General features: G+C 48.3%; 1 protein-coding gene across 1 annotated transcript in view; it reads right to left on the reverse strand.

Moving 5' to 3' along the window:
• Window positions 1–1,044: 1,044 nt before the first annotated feature.
• The window catches only part of LOC104854080 (dipeptidase 2-like), a 33,265-nt gene continuing 16,294 nt past the window's right edge, over window positions 1,045–18,015 (reverse strand). Inside the window, 11 exon segments of the mRNA XM_033757984.1 lie at window positions 1,045–1,137; window positions 1,140–1,341; window positions 1,436–1,595; window positions 2,109–2,184; window positions 2,749–2,833; window positions 3,183–3,356; window positions 3,468–3,558; window positions 3,560–3,726; window positions 3,970–4,096; window positions 11,866–11,991; window positions 12,116–12,187. Of these exon segments, the coding sequence (XP_033613875.1) occupies window positions 1,085–1,137; window positions 1,140–1,341; window positions 1,436–1,595; window positions 2,109–2,184; window positions 2,749–2,833; window positions 3,183–3,356; window positions 3,468–3,558; window positions 3,560–3,726; window positions 3,970–4,096; window positions 11,866–11,991; window positions 12,116–12,187 (1,333 nt within the window). The 3' untranslated portion in view covers window positions 1,045–1,084.

An 18,015-nucleotide genomic window follows, 5' to 3' on the forward strand; every position in this document is an offset into this window, starting at 1 on the left:
TGCCTTCCAAATGCTGGGATCACAGGCATGCGTCATCACACCTGGCTTTTCCTTCATTTTTGAAGGCTGTTTTTTACACAGAATTCAACATTGGTAGTTACTTTCATTCATTTGGTTAAATGGGGGCTTCCATTATTTCTGTTGGCAATTCAGCTATTGTTTTTGTTTTCCTCAAGTTGTGATTTTTTTAAAAAGTCTGCTTTTAAGATAATATTTGGGTATTCAAAGTTTGACTCTGAAGAGCAGAGCTTGGGGTCATTCTGAATAGTGCTGCTATAAATATGATTTCATATGGCTTTTGGGGAACAGTTATGTGCATTCCTGTTGAATATATACCCAAAGTGAAATTGCTCAGTCACAAGGCTTGTGGAGACTATTACTAATCGTTAAATATAAACTGTTATTTTTATTAGCCATTATCTATTAGTTGCATATGTTATTTACTATAAATTATCATTATCAATATTAGCCCTTACTTTTAGCTATTGTTATTGTATTTGCTACTAGTTACCATAAGGGCTTGTGGGTAAGTTGGTGTGGGTTCCTAAGTAGCTTGTGCCTCTTGGAGAGGAAGTCCCTGAGGGATGGGGCTTCCCCCAGCTAGGACAGTCCAGCCACTGGAGGCCCATGGCATGTTATGTGGCCTGCAGTCCTGGGCTCTGTCTCAGGAGGAGTGAAGTCCATTCATGCTGCAGACAGGATCCCTGGGACAGCCCTAGTGGTGGTCATTGGCTCAGCATGGGACAGAGATGAGTCACTCAGGGGACTTCCAGGCTGGGCCCCTTCTCCTGCACCTAGGTCACCCACTGTCTTCATCCAGTGCTGTGCCTAGCCGCTGGGGTTGGGTTGCCTCAGGATGCTGCCAACAGGCTCTCCTGAACAACTGGTGGCTGAAATGCCAGGTTCCCTAACCGGCCACCAGTACTGGGAGCCTGTACCACCAGACTGTACTGCAGAGAAAGATAATCGCACCTGCTTCCATGTCCAAAGCATTTATTTCCAGGAAATGTTTGTATCTGCCCAAGGAGGGACCTTTGTGGGGTGTTCAAGGCTGCCAAAATGACATCTGGCAGGGCTAACTGGGTCACCAGAGCCACAGAATAAGAACTGGGAAGATCGTAACCACTGTAAGGCCTAAGCTAGGCTAGGGGAAGATTTTGAGGTTGACCACCTAGGAGATAATGCAGGTGCCAGATCTGATGGGCTCTTGGCTGGAGTCTGTTTTGGAACCAGTTGTGGTCTCTGATGCTGATGTGGGAGGATAGAGCGGCAACCCCTGTCCAGCTGTTCTTCTGGAACTGTATCTTCCAGTGGGCTTTGCCACTTGTTTTTCTCCCGAACCTAGAGGTGGCACTTGGTGGTCAGCAGTTCCCCTGGAGCCCTTTGATGCACCCACTCAAACCCTGTACCACTCTCTTGCCCAGCCCAGCGTTACCTGCTCCACTCGCCTGAAGACCCGCAGCAGGTTTCCTTGAAGCACACCGTGAAGCTCTTCCTCACTCCAGCCCCAACTCAGCAGCTCCTCTATCAGCATGGGGTATGTAGACACATCCTCCAGCCCCTCAGGGAACGTGTGTGGCCATCAGCAGGTGGTTCTCTGATTTGGTGCCCTGATCCCAACTCAGAATCCCAGCCCTGTATGTCCTGGTACTTTGTATTCCAACCCTGGTCAGATGTGTGAACTGGAGATTTGAAGACAGCAAGTGATCATTCCTGCTCTGCACCCTTCAGAGGAGGCTCCAAAACCTCCTTGGATATTTGCCAAAAGTCATTCAACTGCACTTTTATGATCTATACCTTCTGCTGATTGCCCCTCTCCTCCATCTTCAGAACTGGGCAGAGAAGATGGTCAGCTTACACTGGACATTGTTGACAATCTCCTGGGGCTGGGGTGGGTGCGTGGACTGGGTGGATGTGTTGTCTGGTGGCTTGGCCAAATATGATACCTTAGAGTAGGGACCCTGGGCTGAAGGCAGATAGGAGGTTGGAGGAAACAGACGCTGGGAATGGGAGATGCTGGGTGGCTAAAGTCAAAAGGCCATGAGGACCATGGTAGGGTGGATGGTGACTGCAAAGCAGGCCCAGATAAGCCGCAGGGCAGTACTCACTGGCTGGTGCCATCATAATCTCCGCCAATCCCGATGAATTTGGACCCGATAACTGCCTTGATGTGGTCGAAGTGATCTGGGAGATGGAGAGTAGTGTGGGGTTCTTGGGCAGGAGTGCTCTTGATCTAGACTCTGCTTGTACCCTGCAGGCCAGTTCGTTCATGGCCTATGCCCTGTGTGGCCATCTGAAGTCCCTGAGGTTTGTCTTTAACTGATCCCAGCTGGCCCTAGACTGGACTTCAAGTTTGGAGTGAGCCCATTTAAAATGGCAGCCACTGGAGCTATTTCCCCTCCAGATTCACCCGGCCTCCAGTCTCCTTGGACATCCAGCGGGGGCTCTTTCCAGGTGTGTGGAAGATGAAAGAGGGTCAAAAAGTACAGCTGACAGACTCCAGAGTCCTAAGGCAGAGGTAGGGTGCTCTAGTAGTCCCCTAGAGGGTACAGGGTCAGCACTCACCTCTGTCAGGCTCCTTCCCTTATCCCTATCAGCATGGCAATGTGGACTCTGGTTCCACATAACACCAAGGTGCTGTGTACTGTTCATCATGAGATTTTTGGTCAGACCACTGGAGCTGCACTGAGACCCCCCGCCAAGGCTTCAGGTCCAGATCAGAGCTGTTTAGAGAGCACGGGGGATCACCTGCTACAGTGGACACAATGGCTAACAGGTTGCACTGCAGCACCCCTACAGACAAGGACACCATCCCAATGCCGCCGTTCTTCTCCTGCGGGAATAGTTAAATGAACACTCATCTTGGGTCCTTGAACAACCATGTGTCTATCCACCCCCAGGGCCATATGAGCCCTGATTTTGGGAGCCAGGAGAGACTTCACCTCTCTGAGTTTGTGTGAACAGGGGAGTCTCAGGTTTAAGGTGTCTTGGCTTTAGGTTTGAGAGTTAGAGAAATATTTACCATCTAGAATCACCATCTAGAACACCCTCTGGATTCAAGAGTTTAAAGCTTGAGCACTGTGGGTTTGTGGGGCAGATGAAGTTCAGCTGGGGGTCTGAGGAAGTCAAGAGCTCAAGTTTGAAACTCTTGCTTTAGGTTCCAAGGCAGGGCAATTTCTCACCAGAAGCTGCAGGATGTCATCAGGAACATTCCGAGTGTCATTGCATATACCCCAGGCAGCTGAGTGGGAGAAGATCACAGGTGCCTGTGACACTTCCAAGGCCTGCCATGCCACAGCATCAGAGACATGGGACAAGTCTACCATCATGCCCAGGCGATTCATCTCCATCACCACCTTCTGTGGGGATAGGTTGGGAGCAGTATCAGGGATGCATATGCAGACATCTGCAGGGAGAAGTGGAGCATGAATATTTCTGTGGGGTGGAGTATGAAGCAGGGTCCTTACCTTCTTCCCAAAGCTGGTCAGCCCGCTGACATTGTTGTAGAAGAGGTGCGTGTCCTTAGATGAGCTCTCTGCCCTGCATAATGGCCACGGAGCTTGTCTTAGCCACAAGGGCCTCATCAATCCTCTTACCTTCAACTGAGGTCACCAGCTCCAGCTCAGAGTAGGAGGCACACACATGGTGGATGAGGTCGACCTGCTCCAGGGTGAGGTGCACAGCGTCCCGGTTCTGGGTCTGGCATGGGATGTAGGCTGACCAGAACTGGGGGGAAAGTCAGGTGTTGGCCTGGCAGGGGCTGTTTTGGAACTCCTGGGGCCTCTACAGAGGCCACAGCACCCAATGGGCCTGGAGGCTATATGTAATACATTGCTTGTTCTATAGTACTGTCCTGCCCACCAAGTCAGCTGGCTGCAGCCCTTGCTGCTCCAGCATCTTTTTGGGTCATTATTATGTAAGTGAGTTCCCTGTGGCTAACCACAGTCACCCTGTGTGTCCGTGTAGTACCTGAGCACCCACGAGGCCATCTCTAAGCTCGTCCAGGCTGGTCTGGCCATGGCTGAAATTGTGCAGGTTGACATTCTGTAGTGAATCCTGGTAAAACTGCCTCAGGATCAAGGGCAGGTCATTGTGGCTGAAAGGATGTTAAGGCAGGGTCAAGGTCAAGGACAAATGAGTGGGCCCTTTCAGGCTACCAGGCCAGGCAAGACATATTCCTGGGGAACCACCACTCCACACTGCCACCAGACTGTACCAAGATGCCCTGAGGCCTGGGCTGGGAGGGTTCCCACCAGAGAGGCAGTGATAGAGCAAGGGAAGGGTACCCATGGATAATGGGAGACAAGGCATAAGGTGGTGGTGTGAAAGAGCCTCCTTGATAACCCTGCATGCTTGGAACCCTCTTCTGCACATTGGAACCTCCATGTGTCCTCACATGGCACCTATGCACCGTCCACCAGTGGGAAGTCCCGCATTCAGGGCCTGAGCGCGCTCGTAACCCCAGACCCCTGGGGGGTGATGGATGTGGTCTCAGAGCCAGGGGTGCCTGGTGTGGTCACGGTGCTGAGGGTGCCCAGTGTGGCTTGGGTGCAGGCTAATGGCTGTAGCAGCAGTGCTGGCAGGAGCAGTGAGCACAGCAGAGGCCACTGGCGGAGCACGTGGGGACCCTCAAAGCCTATGGGCTCCATGTTGTACAGGAAAGAGGCAGCAGGCAAGAGTGACAGTCGTGAGACCCTGAGAGGCAGAAAGCAACAATGGAGTTCTAACCCTCGATTCAAGCCACCAGGCAGTGTTGCGTTGAAAGAGAGACTGATGTTGTGGGATGCTGTGACTGCCACACGGAGTGTCGGAGTGTCGCAAAGTCCTGCAGCTGTCGCCAGGGAGTGCCATGACACCCCTCCTCCTAAAGGGCTTCCTGGCAGGCTGGGTGGGCCAACAGCTTGGCGGACTCCCTTCGCCCCTGCCCCTGTCATCCTCTCCACTGCTGGGATGGGTTGGGGGGCAAACCAGGTGGCTTACCAGCCACCTTTAGGGTTTGTTTCCAAGAAAGCGATGAGGGTGTTTCTCTCACAGTGTGGCCTCAGGCCCTGAGATCTTTCCAGACCACATCATGTCCCTGGGTTGCTAACAGTCTGCCTTGAGGGCCATATGTGTCTCTGTGACCACAGCTCTGTGAGCTCTTGGTTTCTCTGTGCTGCCAGGTAAGGTGGGAGGAGACATTTTCTGGAAATAAGGATTAACCTCCTGGACTTTGGATTCAGGAAAGGACCCTTAGACCCCGACTTTTCCCTGTTTTATCATGGCCACATGTCCATCCCCCGGCGACTCCAGCCAGGCCCCTCCCCTATGACTCCACATCAGCCTCAGGAAAGGCCTTCCTCCTCAGGAGATGCTCTACCTGCCTAGGACTCTCATGAAGGAACAGTCCAGATGAGAACTGAGGGAGCATCTGGAGAGGGCCAAGGAATGCTCACTTAGTAGAGCAGGAACTCCAGCAGCTATTTGGGTAGAAGGAAAGGAAGTAATTTCCAGTACAGCAGAGCCCCCACCCCAGCACCTTCCTCCACGGGCTGCAGCCTGACCTGATGGCCAGGATTGTTTCTACCTCAGTGTGGAAGCCAGGTCAGAAGTATGGGTCTTAAGGAAAGGCATGGACCCAGTGTTCTGTAACTGACCCTGCCTTATCTTGTGGATCTTGTGGCTTTAGTTCTAATGGTAACTCCAAGGGCTGAGTTCCCTTCTTTTTCTGGTAGGCTCCACCCCTATTCCAGCCTAGGGCCTCCCAACTTCCTCCAGGAACCCTCCAACACACGCCCACATGCCCACATACATGGGCACACATGCTGTCATTGAATTGCCACCAAGAGGCTTTGGGAGCAGTGCCCAAACTTACTCCTTGCTCAGGCTTGTTCCTATTTCCTGTTCTTTCCTCTCAGCTTCTCAATATTCTGCTCTGAATCTTGATGCTGCAAGATCAGTGCACGAGGACTTAGAGATTCGAGAAGACTGTTTAAAAATGGAATGAGCAAACATTCCAAAGAGACTGGAGGTTCCAAGCTACTAGGGAGGAAGGGTTCCCAGCTTGGGTGCATTTAGGAGCTGTGCATTTGTTGTTGCCTAGTACTGCTGTCCAGGAGGAAGGCAAATCAACAGAACTGTGCTGGGGGTGGGTCAACTCCTTGCTTACTGCAGCTAGAGGGTTCTTTAAGTAGGCATTGCAGAGAGTCAGTACCCTAGGAATCTAGTTCAGATGACTCCAAGCTATGTCCTGGCCCTGGGTGGTTTTTGCACTCCAAGATAGACCTGGCTCTTTTCCTTTAGTGAACTTGTCAGCAAAGCCCACCCTGTCTAAGTGACAAGAAGGAGGCAAAGTTCTTGGATTTTCTGGTTTCTAGGTTAAAGATGAGGGTTTGAGGGTAAATAGCATGACTGTTCCACTCGTGATAGACTGCAGGAGGTGGAGGTGCAAAGAACAGGGAAGAGATAGACAGGAATAAACAGTAACTGTTGATAAAGGAATGGGTGGGAGAATTTAGTTTTTGTATTTTTGAGGTTTTTAAGCTTTTCTTCAGGGGCTGAATGTCCAATATCTTAGGACTTGGGGGAAACTCTAGCCCAGTACAGAGAGAGGCTATGCTGAATTACTGTCTCTGTAGAAGATTAGTTGTAAGCTATGTGTGGTGGTGCGTGCTTGTAATCCCAGCTTCTTGGGAGGCTGAGGCAGGAGAATTGCAAGTTCAAGGCCAGCCTGAGCACAAAGAGACTCTTTCAAAATAAGTTCAAAGTTAAAAGGGCTGAGGATGTAACTCAGTGGTATTGTTCTTGTCTAGTATGAGTGAAGCCTTGGGTTCAATTCCAGCACCATAAGGAAAAAAAAAACAAAAAACATTAGTGGCAAAATACAATTTCCCATAACATCCAACTTCAGCCAAACATTGGCCTTGAGGTAACCATACAAAGCCAGTCATAGAAATCAAACACACCTAGACTCGGGGCATCTTAAGCACTCACGTCTAAGTGGTAAGCAGGTTACCAACAAGGTGGATTATCTGCCTTTAACCTCAGCCAAGGCCATCTCTGTGCCCTGCCATTTACAGGGTAAAGGAATACATTAATGAAATCTTGTGTTAGGCCCCCCGTCCCTCTCTCATAGTCTGAGGGCAGAGGCTACAACATGCTGGTGGTGGGCAGGTTTTGAAGCAAAGTAGAGGCATTCCCCGCTGTGCTCCTCATCATGGTATTTCCAATTCCTGATGGATCGAGCTCAAAACATTTCTTGTATCTCTTCTCTGTTTCTCCTGGCTCTTCCCCAGTAGAGACTGCTTCTATCTGTCCGTTTCTCCCGGTATCCCTACCTCTAGACTTTTCCCCACAGAGAAGCCCCTCCCTCCCTCAGAGCTACATTATCACATGGACAAACACTTACTCCTTTGGCGGGGGCACGGGGGTTGAACTCAGGACCTTGTACTTGTGAGGCAGGCATGATGCCACTGAGCTAAATCCCTGGCCCCCACACCAGTTTTTGACACAAGGTCTTGTTAAGTTGCCCATGCTAAGCTAAAACTTGCAATTCTCTTGCTTCAGCCTCTCAGAATGCTGGGATTACAGGTGTGCTCCACCAAGCCTGGCTATACCTATACTTCTTGTAAAAAATTTGTATCAGAGGTGGAGATGTAACTCAATGGTAGAGTGTGTGCTTAGCATGTTCAAGGCCCTGGGTTCCATCTCTAGCACCAGAGCCAAAAATGGTCATTTTCTTGCCTGAAGTTGTTTATTTGATTTCCCATTACTCTTAGGATATACCAATTCTTTTCTTTGGCTTTCAGTTTCTGAGGAATCTGCTCCCACCAGCCTCTCCAGTCTCATTAAATAGCACAAACTGCTTGCCCTCTAAACTAGCTGCCTTCCACCACAGGAACTTGGCACATGTTAAACTCTCAACCTCCAATTGGCAGGGCTGTTGAGTCAGGGGCAGGACAGAAAAATCTTGCCATCAAGCAGGGGTGAGTCCCTCCAATTCCTCACCTATGCAGTGTTGATGCAAAACAAGATCTGCAGATGAAGCAGTGCAAATAATAGGGCCAAGGTTATTGCAGTGGCGGAACTGACACTTCCCTACTAATCTCCAGTGCATTGCAAGAATATGCAGGAAGTAAATGTCAGGCTGAGTTATGGGTGCACAGGACACCTCTCATGCTCAGAATGCAGGGGTGGGTAGAGGTGGAGGCTTTCTTGCTAGTTGGAGTTGCCTAGATGGTGGTCATCTCCATTTGGGATCCTCAGCCCTGAAGTTTCATGCTACCCATACTTCTTTTAGAGTGTAGCTCTGGATCTGCTCCCACCAAAATACACATGGTCAAATTCCCAAGAAAACAACAGTCTTTCAACCCAGAAGATAGATGACATCCATAGTCACATGTCTTCTAGTCACAAGGCTGAGGCCACCCATTCTGAAGTGATAAATAGCACATTTTTCTTCCTCCAAAGGCAGTGAATGTTTATCTTGTTAGGAGAAATGCAGTAACTACTAATGCATCTCCATCCCTTGTTTCCACCCAACCTTCTCTGCAACACCCATCTTTTGTTCCTCACTCTGGCCAGCCTGTCTGTCCAAAGGTCCTGGGCTAGCTACTCTTTGAGGGAGATAACTGGTGACTCAAGTCCTATCTGTACTGCTGAGCTCCTCTTGCAGCCAGGCATTGTTGATTTCAGGCAATAGAGAAGATCCAGCACACAAGGTCCCTAGAGCAAAGTCACATGTGTCTGACAGGCGTGATGTGTTTATCTGAGCTGTTTCTGGAGACCAGATGTTCTGGTAATTCGCGTGGATCCACAGCCTCGGAACCTTTGTCCTGAGATTGGTTTGCATGTTGACTTATGTCCTAGGAGACACGGTTTCTGAGGGTCCTTTCCCATAGGCAGTTGGCCGGAATGTGGGCTCCAGGATGAGGACAGCTCAGACAGAAGGGCCTAGGTTCTATCTCCATTGGCAGGCAGTGGAGGTCACAGGAGAAGAGGCATTAGATGTCTTAGGACTTAGGCTGTTCAATGCCTATCCTCTCAACAGAGTGGCTCAACCAGCAACGTATTAATGGAGTCTTCTCACTGTCATTCAAGTGGCAAATTTGGGGGCTGTGGCATCCTATGTCTTGGTTATATTCTGCCATTGAAGTCTCTTGGGATCCACCTGCATGCTGGCTTCTCTTCTCTGGCCTTAGCTGCATCCCTGTAGGCCTGGTAGCTGCCAGTTAGGCAGTAGGTCTCTCCATGACAGCCCACCTGGGTTTCTCTACACTCTCAGTAAAGGTCATGGTAGTAAAATGGTGTAGGAGAAGCTGTGAGCAGCACTGCTCCTCGGAAGAAAACCAGAACTGGTCAGTCTTTTCTGTTTTATACATTGTGCAGCCAGAACACCTCCCCCTTCTCTCATGTCTTCCTGGAGGAAGCCCACTACTCTACTTGACATCCCAAACGTAGACTTGGCCGTCACTTCCATAGGTCCTTAAAGGGACTCTTGCTCTAGTAGCTCTTGGCTAGCATGGAACCAACAGCAGCAACAAAGCAAAACAAAACACCCCCCCCAAACAAGAACAACAACAACAAAACAAAACAAAATAAAACCCTGAACAGCTATCCCCATTCTTAGAATAAGAGAACCTGAAAATAATTGAAAAAGGACCCCCCTCAATCTCTGGGTAGATAGATTAGGTTTAACATGCCTTCTCAAACCAAGCCAATTTCCTGGGCTGCTATTCCCTCAGCTTTCCAGTCTCAATACCACTTTCTCTCTCTGCAGGCTTTTCTGTCTCAGCTGTAGGACACCATCCTTGTCCCAGTCCTTAGCAGCTCATACTGGGATGTGTCTGGGGAGCCCATGTAAGTGTCTCAGGCATGGTAAAGATCCCTGAGACTTAAGGTGAGGTTTATGAGAAGCTCTTCATCAAACTCTTCCATTATCACTTGACAATGAAACACACTTGGCTTTTGCTGAGAGTCTAATCAAGAAAGTGTTTGAGGGCTGGGATTTAGCTCAGTGGTGCGGCTGCCTGCCTCGCAAGCACAAGGTCCTGAGTTCAATTCCTGGTACAAAAATAAAGCGGGGGGGGTCTGAATAAAGCATCTTTATTTATTGTTTTTAGAGATGGGTTTTTACTTTCTTGTTCAGTGTAGTTTCAAACTCATGGATTAAAGAGATCCTTCCATCGCAGCCTAGTAAATAAATGGACCATAGACACATCCACTGTGCTCAGATGTAATGAAAGCATCTTGTAGCCTGAAGGGGAAGAGAAATCAATAAGGCTTGCGTCTTTCTAAATGCTTGCTCAGAAATGACATGTTCCTAGACTACACATTGTGCAGGAAACATCCAGGTCTGAGTTGGCACCAGGCTGTGGTCCTACTCATGCCTGGGGAAGTTTGGAGGAATGCGGGAAGGGACAAAAGGAAGTTGTGGTGGCCACTGGGGTGTGTGTACGCCAAGACCTCGTGTGGAGATGGCCGACCTAGGCTTACCTGCTGCACTGCCCTCCCGGGGGACAGATGACAAACTAGCTTGGAGATAGAAGATGCAGGCAGACATCCTCTTCCAAGCACCCAAACAGACTGGTGTTGAATAGAAAACCGGTAGGGAAGTTTCTCCGTGTTTCGGTAGATTCCCTGACCTGGAAACCAGGGGGCCTGTGATGTCATCACTATGTACTGAGACACGTATGGAATTTGCGAGGCCACGGGCAGGCTTCAGGCCTTCAGTGTTTGGTGGAGAACGCAGAGAAGGCAGAGCAATCCTACCTGGTCTTTCTACTTGGCTTCCCTACTCTTGTCAAGTAGCCACTCCTGTGGAGCACACCTGTGGTGGACACAGCCTCAGGGACCACAGCAGGGAAAGAGCTTGCAAATTCTAAAATTTGCGTGGCAATGAGGCTGGAGAAATTGGGCACAATCTGCCAATCGAAGAGACTTTTAACCCTGGGTGCCGAGTAGCAGCTCCGGAAAGCCTGGATATCATTCTTCTGACGAGAGAACAAGCCAAGCCCAACACCTGATGCCAGTCTTCTAGCATGAGTTCAAGTGGGACCACTGGATCAACTATCAAAGAAGATATAAAAAGACATCAGTAATTGCCTTCTTGTTCTTGCAGTTGTCCATTCTGGCTGTAGGATACATCTTCTCTTTTTCCTTCAAAGCACTCTTTTCTCCCTGGGCGTTTCTTTTTCTTTTTCTTTCTTTTTTTTGAGACAGGGTCTCATTATGTTGTTCAGGCTGGCCTTGAACTTGTGAGAATCCTTCTGCTTCAGTCTCCTAAGTGCTAGAATTACAGGCATGTGTTGTGAGCCATCATGCCGGGCCCTCCTTGAGCATTTATTTTGTGCTTCTTTTCCTTTTCCTATTTCTGTTTTGTTTTGTGTTTTTGAGACAGGGTCTCACTACATAGTTGAGACTGACCTGGAACTCACTATGTAGCCCAGGCTGGTTTTGAACTCACAGCAATCCTCCTGCCTCAGCCTCCTGAGTGCTGGGATTACAGGTGTGCACCACCACACCCAGATCCTTTTCCTATTTCTGCCCTAAAATAAACAATAATCTTTCACATTCACCAATGGTTCAGACTAATTCATAGTACTGAATAAGAACCTGGAAAAAACGCTGCTGGTCTTTTCTCCATCCTAAGCCTTTAACAGTTTAACAGGCCGAGATTTGGGTGGTTGCAGTGATTAAGGAAGGCTCCTTGGAGGTCGGTCTGATGCATAAGTGACATTTGAGTATTTGCTGATGAAAGACGTTTCATTGGAAAAGAATAAAGGAAGGACAGGCTCTTCTTGATGTTCTGCATCAGCTATACATTGAGAATCTTCATGTTCATAACAATTTAAGTGTTCAAAAAAGTTAAGAGGTTAGAGTGCTTACCCAAGGTCACACAGGCAGTGGAGAGTTCTGCTCAACAGCAGCGCTTCCTGTGGTTCAGTGTGGGCCCCAGTACTGTGGATGATAGTAATGTGAGCAAAAGGCCATGACATATGAAGGTGACAGACCCTGGGGAGGAAGTTCAAGGTGGTGCAAGGCAAGTGAGATGACTTTACATGGTGGGAATGACAAGCTTATTGTGACATGAAATTCAAAACACATTCACACAAAATGACATCACTTCACTCCCTACCTGTAAAAGAGGCAAGCAGTTGGATTGGGAATAGAGCTCAGTGGCAGAGTGTCCCTGGGTTCCATCCTATCCCTGGAAAAGAAAAAAATATGGAGCATGAATCTTTATAATCTCTGAATCCTACATCAGGGTAATGATTATGAAGTGAGTCCAAGAAAAGATGGTTTATTGTTAGAAATCACAACATCATTCTAAGTCAAAATACAAAATCCTCTTTAGTTTTCATGTTACTCCCTCCCATTCCGGCCAGCAGTTTTTTTTTTTTTTTTTTCAAAGCCACAAACAGCTCACCAAGCTCTCAGGGAGGTGATAGAGCAGCCAAACACCTCCTACACACAATGGTGCTCACTCACCCAGGATCCTGAGAAAGAGCCTTGCTGTAGCACCATGTTTATTCTATTTTTTTGTGTGGCAAAGGGTCCTTCACTGAGGATGCTGGTTCTGAAAGGCTTCTTCCCTGTGCTGTCAGTTCAATCTTCTGAACCAGCTTACATCCCAGGGATGGGTCACAAAGCTGATGACAGTGGCTGGCATCTCCTTGCATGGCCAAACCTCCCACTTCTGTGGGTAGCATGTTGCAGGGTCAGGGGGAAACCATAATTGACAACTAGCTCCTCTTGTGTGCTCCAGGCCCTATGTCTGTACAGAGAACATGTCTCCCGAGCCCTTCTGGAAGCAGTTAGTTGAAGATGACTTCTCTCACGAAAACTGGCAAGTGCTCCTGCAGTGTTTGCTGTTGGATTTTGTCTTCATCCAGAGTATATCCAGGCCAGCTGTCGAGTTGCTAAATTGCCTATACTAGGCTTTAGGTTGTGATCTTCCTGTCTCAGCCTCCAGAGTGCTGAGATTACAGTTATAACTTCCACACCTGCTTTTCTACTGTGTCCACAAGGCAGTGCAGTTGGGGTGGAAGGAAAACTAGAGGGGTCTTTGATGGAGGAGCTGGATTCTTAAAATGCTCAAGGTGTTGCAGGCACTCAGAGCCCCTCCTTCAAATTGTGACTCCCAGTTGCTTGGACAATGACAGGTCATGGAAATTGCATGAAATCTAAGCCCTTTTTGATGACTTAGCTTCTCTACAAACAGGGACATGAGGAAGCCCCTCTGGTTCCTCCACATCAGGTTTTGCCGGGAAATCTCCCTCTCCTTTCTCCTCTAAGAGTCTGTACTAGTTTCCCCCTGCTGAGTAGGAAGTAAATGCTGCATGGCCACCATACTCTATTCTGACGCCTGGGACCACACCTTGATGCACATTGTTTTGTCTTGTGTTTAGATGTCCCTCCAAGCCTCACGCAGTCATAGATAGGGCTTATTCAGAGGTGGCTGGATCCAGTGTGATGCTGAGATTGATTCATGGTGCAGTGCTAGGATCAAGGGCACTAGATTAAGGGTGTGAGTGTTATGCATTCTAAGTAGTCTGGATAAGATAAAAGTGGCAGAAAGATGCTGTTAAGGCCCCTTGTTGCTTTGCTACTGTCTTCCCGCTATCAATTGTTTCTCCCCTGCAATGCCTGTCTGCTACACCATCCCACCTTGGAGCCAGCCAATTATGGACTGAAACCGTCACAAACTGTGGGCTAAATGAACTTTTCTTCTTTAACTTTGGTTGTTGGGTATTTTGTCTCTACAACAAGAAAAGTAACTAAGGCACATACCAAGCACACAAATGACACTCGTTAGAGATGGAGTGCCCTTGTGCTCAGGAGGCAAGGGCAGGTGGTAAGGGTGAATATGTGAGCAGTAGCGAGTGATTGTGTGCCTAGGATTGTGCTACCAGTTTAACATGTTTTAGCTCATTCAATCCTGCCCACTGGGGAGAATTTTTACTGCCTCACTTTGTAGCTGAGAAAGGATGCTGAAAGGCAGGTAAATGACAACAATGAAACTGTACTGGCGAAATCAGATGGTGGTTCCCAGAATTCCTCCACTTCTTGCTTCTGTCCCTCTCACCAGGAAGGGTCCCCACTTCACTTGAACCATCTGTTTGTACAGACATCCTTTGCTGGTCACCATTCAGTGCTGGCTCTTTTGGGGAATGTGCAGGGAGGTGGCAGGACAAGTCTCCATTGGTCACACTTGCTGGCATAAACATGCAGAAGGATGGGCTATTGGCTCCAGTTCCAGGAGCCAGCCCTTCCCCAACATCTACATGGCACATGTGATTTCAGTTAGTCCCAAGGTCAGACTTGCCATCGCTGTGCCTTGTGCTGGTCCACTCACTTCAGGTAACATCATGCTGTTCCCAGACACACTGCACCCCAAAGTTCTCTTGGTGTTTGCTTTGTGTGCACACAGCCTCCCTCCTTGCCCTGACTTCATGCTCCCACAACCTGTGAAGCTGAGCAGCTGGGCTCTCACTGCTGCCAAACCTGGATGAGCATCACCAGTGCTAAACACATGCTGTACCACTGAGCGATATCTGTAGGCCAAGGTTCTCCATTTCTGTAAGAACTGGCCTGGGAATTACCCCACGGTCTGTAGGCATTATTTGAGGAGTCACACTGTTAGAAACCAGACAGAAGAACCCCTTTGGAAGGCAAAAAGCTTCAGAAGAGCAGGTCCTCCATGGTATTTCAAGGGAAAGGGTAAGTTTGAAGATTGGCCTTGGACCAGCTGAATTTCTAATATTACAATCATTTTATTTATGTATTTATTTATTTATTTATTGGTATCAGGGATTGAACTCGGGACCTTGCACTTGCGAGGCAGGGCAGGTGGCAGAACCACTGAGCTAAGTCCCCAACCTTACAATCATTTTATTGAGCAGTAGAAAAAAGTTTGGATCCCAGGATGGGGTTCCTTGATTTTGTGAATTCTACTCCTGCTCCACTAGCAGGTATCCCTCGAATTCTTTATTCTCCCACTTGAGAGCCCAGGCAGAAGGTTTTCTGTGTAGACTCTGCTCAATTTTTCTAGTTTGAGGAAGGCTAGACACTCCTGGTTTGTGTTGGTGTTTTCTGGCTATGACTGAGGTTAGCAGTCTGTGGGTAGATTGGGGTATTCGGCCTTGAACTCACAGTGATCCTCCTGACTCAGCCTCCCAAGTGCTGGGATTACAGGCATGAGCCACCATGCCTAGCTCCTCCTCAATTTGCAGAGAGGACAGGTGTCTCTCTTGCACAGGAAAGGACTTCAGAGGGATAAGCAGAGGAATTCTGCTCTTATTAGGTGAGCTCAAGTCCTGAATGTTCAAAGCAGCGTCCTTTTGGAAATCTCAGTTTCTGAGTCTTCTTTCCCATAACCAGGTAACAGGGAAGGTAGATCCTGGCTGAGGAAGGCTCAGGCAGAATGGCTCAGGTTCTATCTCCAGTGGTGAGCCACGGAGGTTACTGAAATGGAGGCATTAGCTCTCTTAGTCCATCCAATGTTCATCCTCTCAACAGAATGGCTCACTCAGCAATTTATTGCTGCATCTTAGTTCACCATTGTTCAAGTGGTGAATTTTGGAGCCAGGGCAACCTAGGTTTTGGTTACATTCTGCCATAGCTTGAGGTCTTTAGAGAGTCCTCTGAAATGCTGGCTTCTTTCCTGGGCTTTCCTGGGGTGACTATTAAAACATCTCCCTATGGCCACTTGGATGCCGGCTTCCATGCTCTGGCTTTTGCTGAGGTGGCGATGGAAGCATCAAAGACACAGGTTTCTCAGCTTGACCTACAGCACTCAGCAGTTGGAGAGTAGAGTTTGGGGTAGGTTGAAGGTTTCAGGAAGGCTCCCTGGAAGTAGGCCTGAAGCAGAAATGAGAGTTGGATAAATGTAAAGACATTCTGGGGGGTGAGTATAAAAGGAAAGACAGGCTTTTCTTGACCTTGTTCTCCCTCAAACACACATTCCTAGGCTGGGTGTGGTGGTGCACACCTGAAATCCCAGCACTCGGGAGGCTGAGGCAGGAGGATCACTGTGAGTTTGAGACCAGCCTGAGCTACATAGTGAGTTCCAGGTCAGTCTCAACTACTTAGTGAGGCCCTGTCTCAAAAAACCCAAAATAAACAAACATCCCTAGAACCTTAGTGTTTTTATAACTGAAATCTCAAAAAAGCTAAGAAGTTCAGGGGCCTCCCCAAGATTGACAGGTAGAAGAGAGGAATTCCATACAACAGTAGGGCTTCATGTTGTTCATGTTAAGGGTCCAGTTAGGTCAGTCTCCTACTTAGTGAGGCCCTGTCTCAAAAAACCCAAAATAAACAAACATCCCTAGAACCTTAGTGTTTTTATAACTGAAATCTCAAAAAAGCTAAGAAGTTCAGGGGCCTCCCCAAGATTGACAGGTAGAAGAGAGGAATTCCATACAACAGTAGGGCTTCATGTTGTTCATGTTAAGGGTCCAGTTTTTTATTTTGTTTTGTTTTGTTTTTTTGAGACAAGGTCTCATCATGTAATCCAGACTGGCCTTGAACTCACTATGTAGCTCAGGCTGGCCTCCTGCCTTAGCCTCCTGTGTGCTGGGATTATAGGTATGTGCCACCATACCTGGCTCATTATGGTAGTTTTATGTGAATCCTCAGACCTCAAAATCCACTGAATTCTGCCTACAGGTAGTTATATCAAAGTGAGTTTGTGCAAAGATCATTTAAATTTGATAGAAGTCATGACATGATTCAAAGTCAAAATCCAACTGCCCTTTAGTTTCCACGTGTCACGTCAGAGACTTCTCTCCTGTAGTGGCTGCCAGCAGTTTCTCATTCAAATCCAAACACCTTGCCAGGCCTTCAGGAAGGCAACCGTGCAGCTCAAGACCGCCTACTGACAGGGGTGCTTGCCCTCCCAGGTCATGGAGACAGGCCTTGCTCTGCACCACAGTTATGGCAGCCTTAGTCAGGCTTGCTGAGGCTAAAGCTCTCTCACGAAGGATGCTAGACTTGGACTGTTGTCTCTTTGACAAGATAACAGCTCAATATTCTAAACCATGACAAGAGTCTCAGGGATGGCTGACAAACCTGGTGATGATGGTCTGCATATATCTCCCAAGGCGCTCACCCTCTCTGCTCTGTGGATGTAGTCTTGCAGGATTTGGGGGGGTAATAATTGACAATCAGTTCTCCAGGGGTGCTTTCTGGCCCCTTATAGACTATGCCTGTGCAGAAAGTATGTCTTGGGGGCCCTTCTGGAAGCACTTGTCCTCTTTAAAGCTGGTACTTGTCCCTTCTGCTTTTGGTGTTGGTTTTTGTGGTCCAGGATATATCCCGGCAGTTGCCAGTGGCTAAGTTGTACAGACTCTGCTTGATCTTTTGGTCCTCCTGCCTTTGATTCTAAAATGGGGGAAATTATATGTGTGGGTCATCATGTCATGCCTGTGTTTGTGCTGTGTTCTTTAGTTGGGGACGGAGGGAAAATTAGTGGGACTTGGGGGAGGTGGAACTGTTTCCAGCAAGACCCTCAAGGATGGTTCTGAGACTTGGATCCTCTGATATTCAGTTATTTGGGGCAGATTATGGAGAACCCTGTTAAATGCAAACCCTTCTGGTGACTTAGCTTCTATATAGACAGGAACATGGGGAAGCCTCTCCATTTTATCTGGATCAGCTTTTGCTGGGACCTGTCTTTCTTCTTCCTCCTTTTCTAATCAGTCTGGATTTGGAATTAAACTCAGCGATGCGAGCATCACTCTGTTCTAGCACCTGGTGCCACAATAGCAGTACACAGCAAGCACACAAATGATATGCATTAAAGAGTGAGTACAGTGGCTGGGGATTTAGCTCAGAGGTTCCACTTGCCCGCCTTGTAAGTGCAAGGACCTGAGTTCTATCCCTGGTACCCCCCAAAAGAAGTGGGTGCAATGTGCTCCCAGGAAGCTGCAACTCCTTTGATCTGCAACTAGGACATGTAGTAAAAGTGGCTATGACAGCAGCCAAAGTGACTGTGTGTCCAGAGCTGTGCTGCCAGTTTAACATATGGCATATATA

The sequence above is a fragment of the Fukomys damarensis genome, unplaced genomic scaffold (assembly GCF_012274545.1).
Source record: "Fukomys damarensis isolate Sample0158 unplaced genomic scaffold, DMR_v1.0_HiC HiC_scaffold_32, whole genome shotgun sequence".
Taxonomy (NCBI): domain Eukaryota; kingdom Metazoa; phylum Chordata; class Mammalia; order Rodentia; family Bathyergidae; genus Fukomys; species Fukomys damarensis.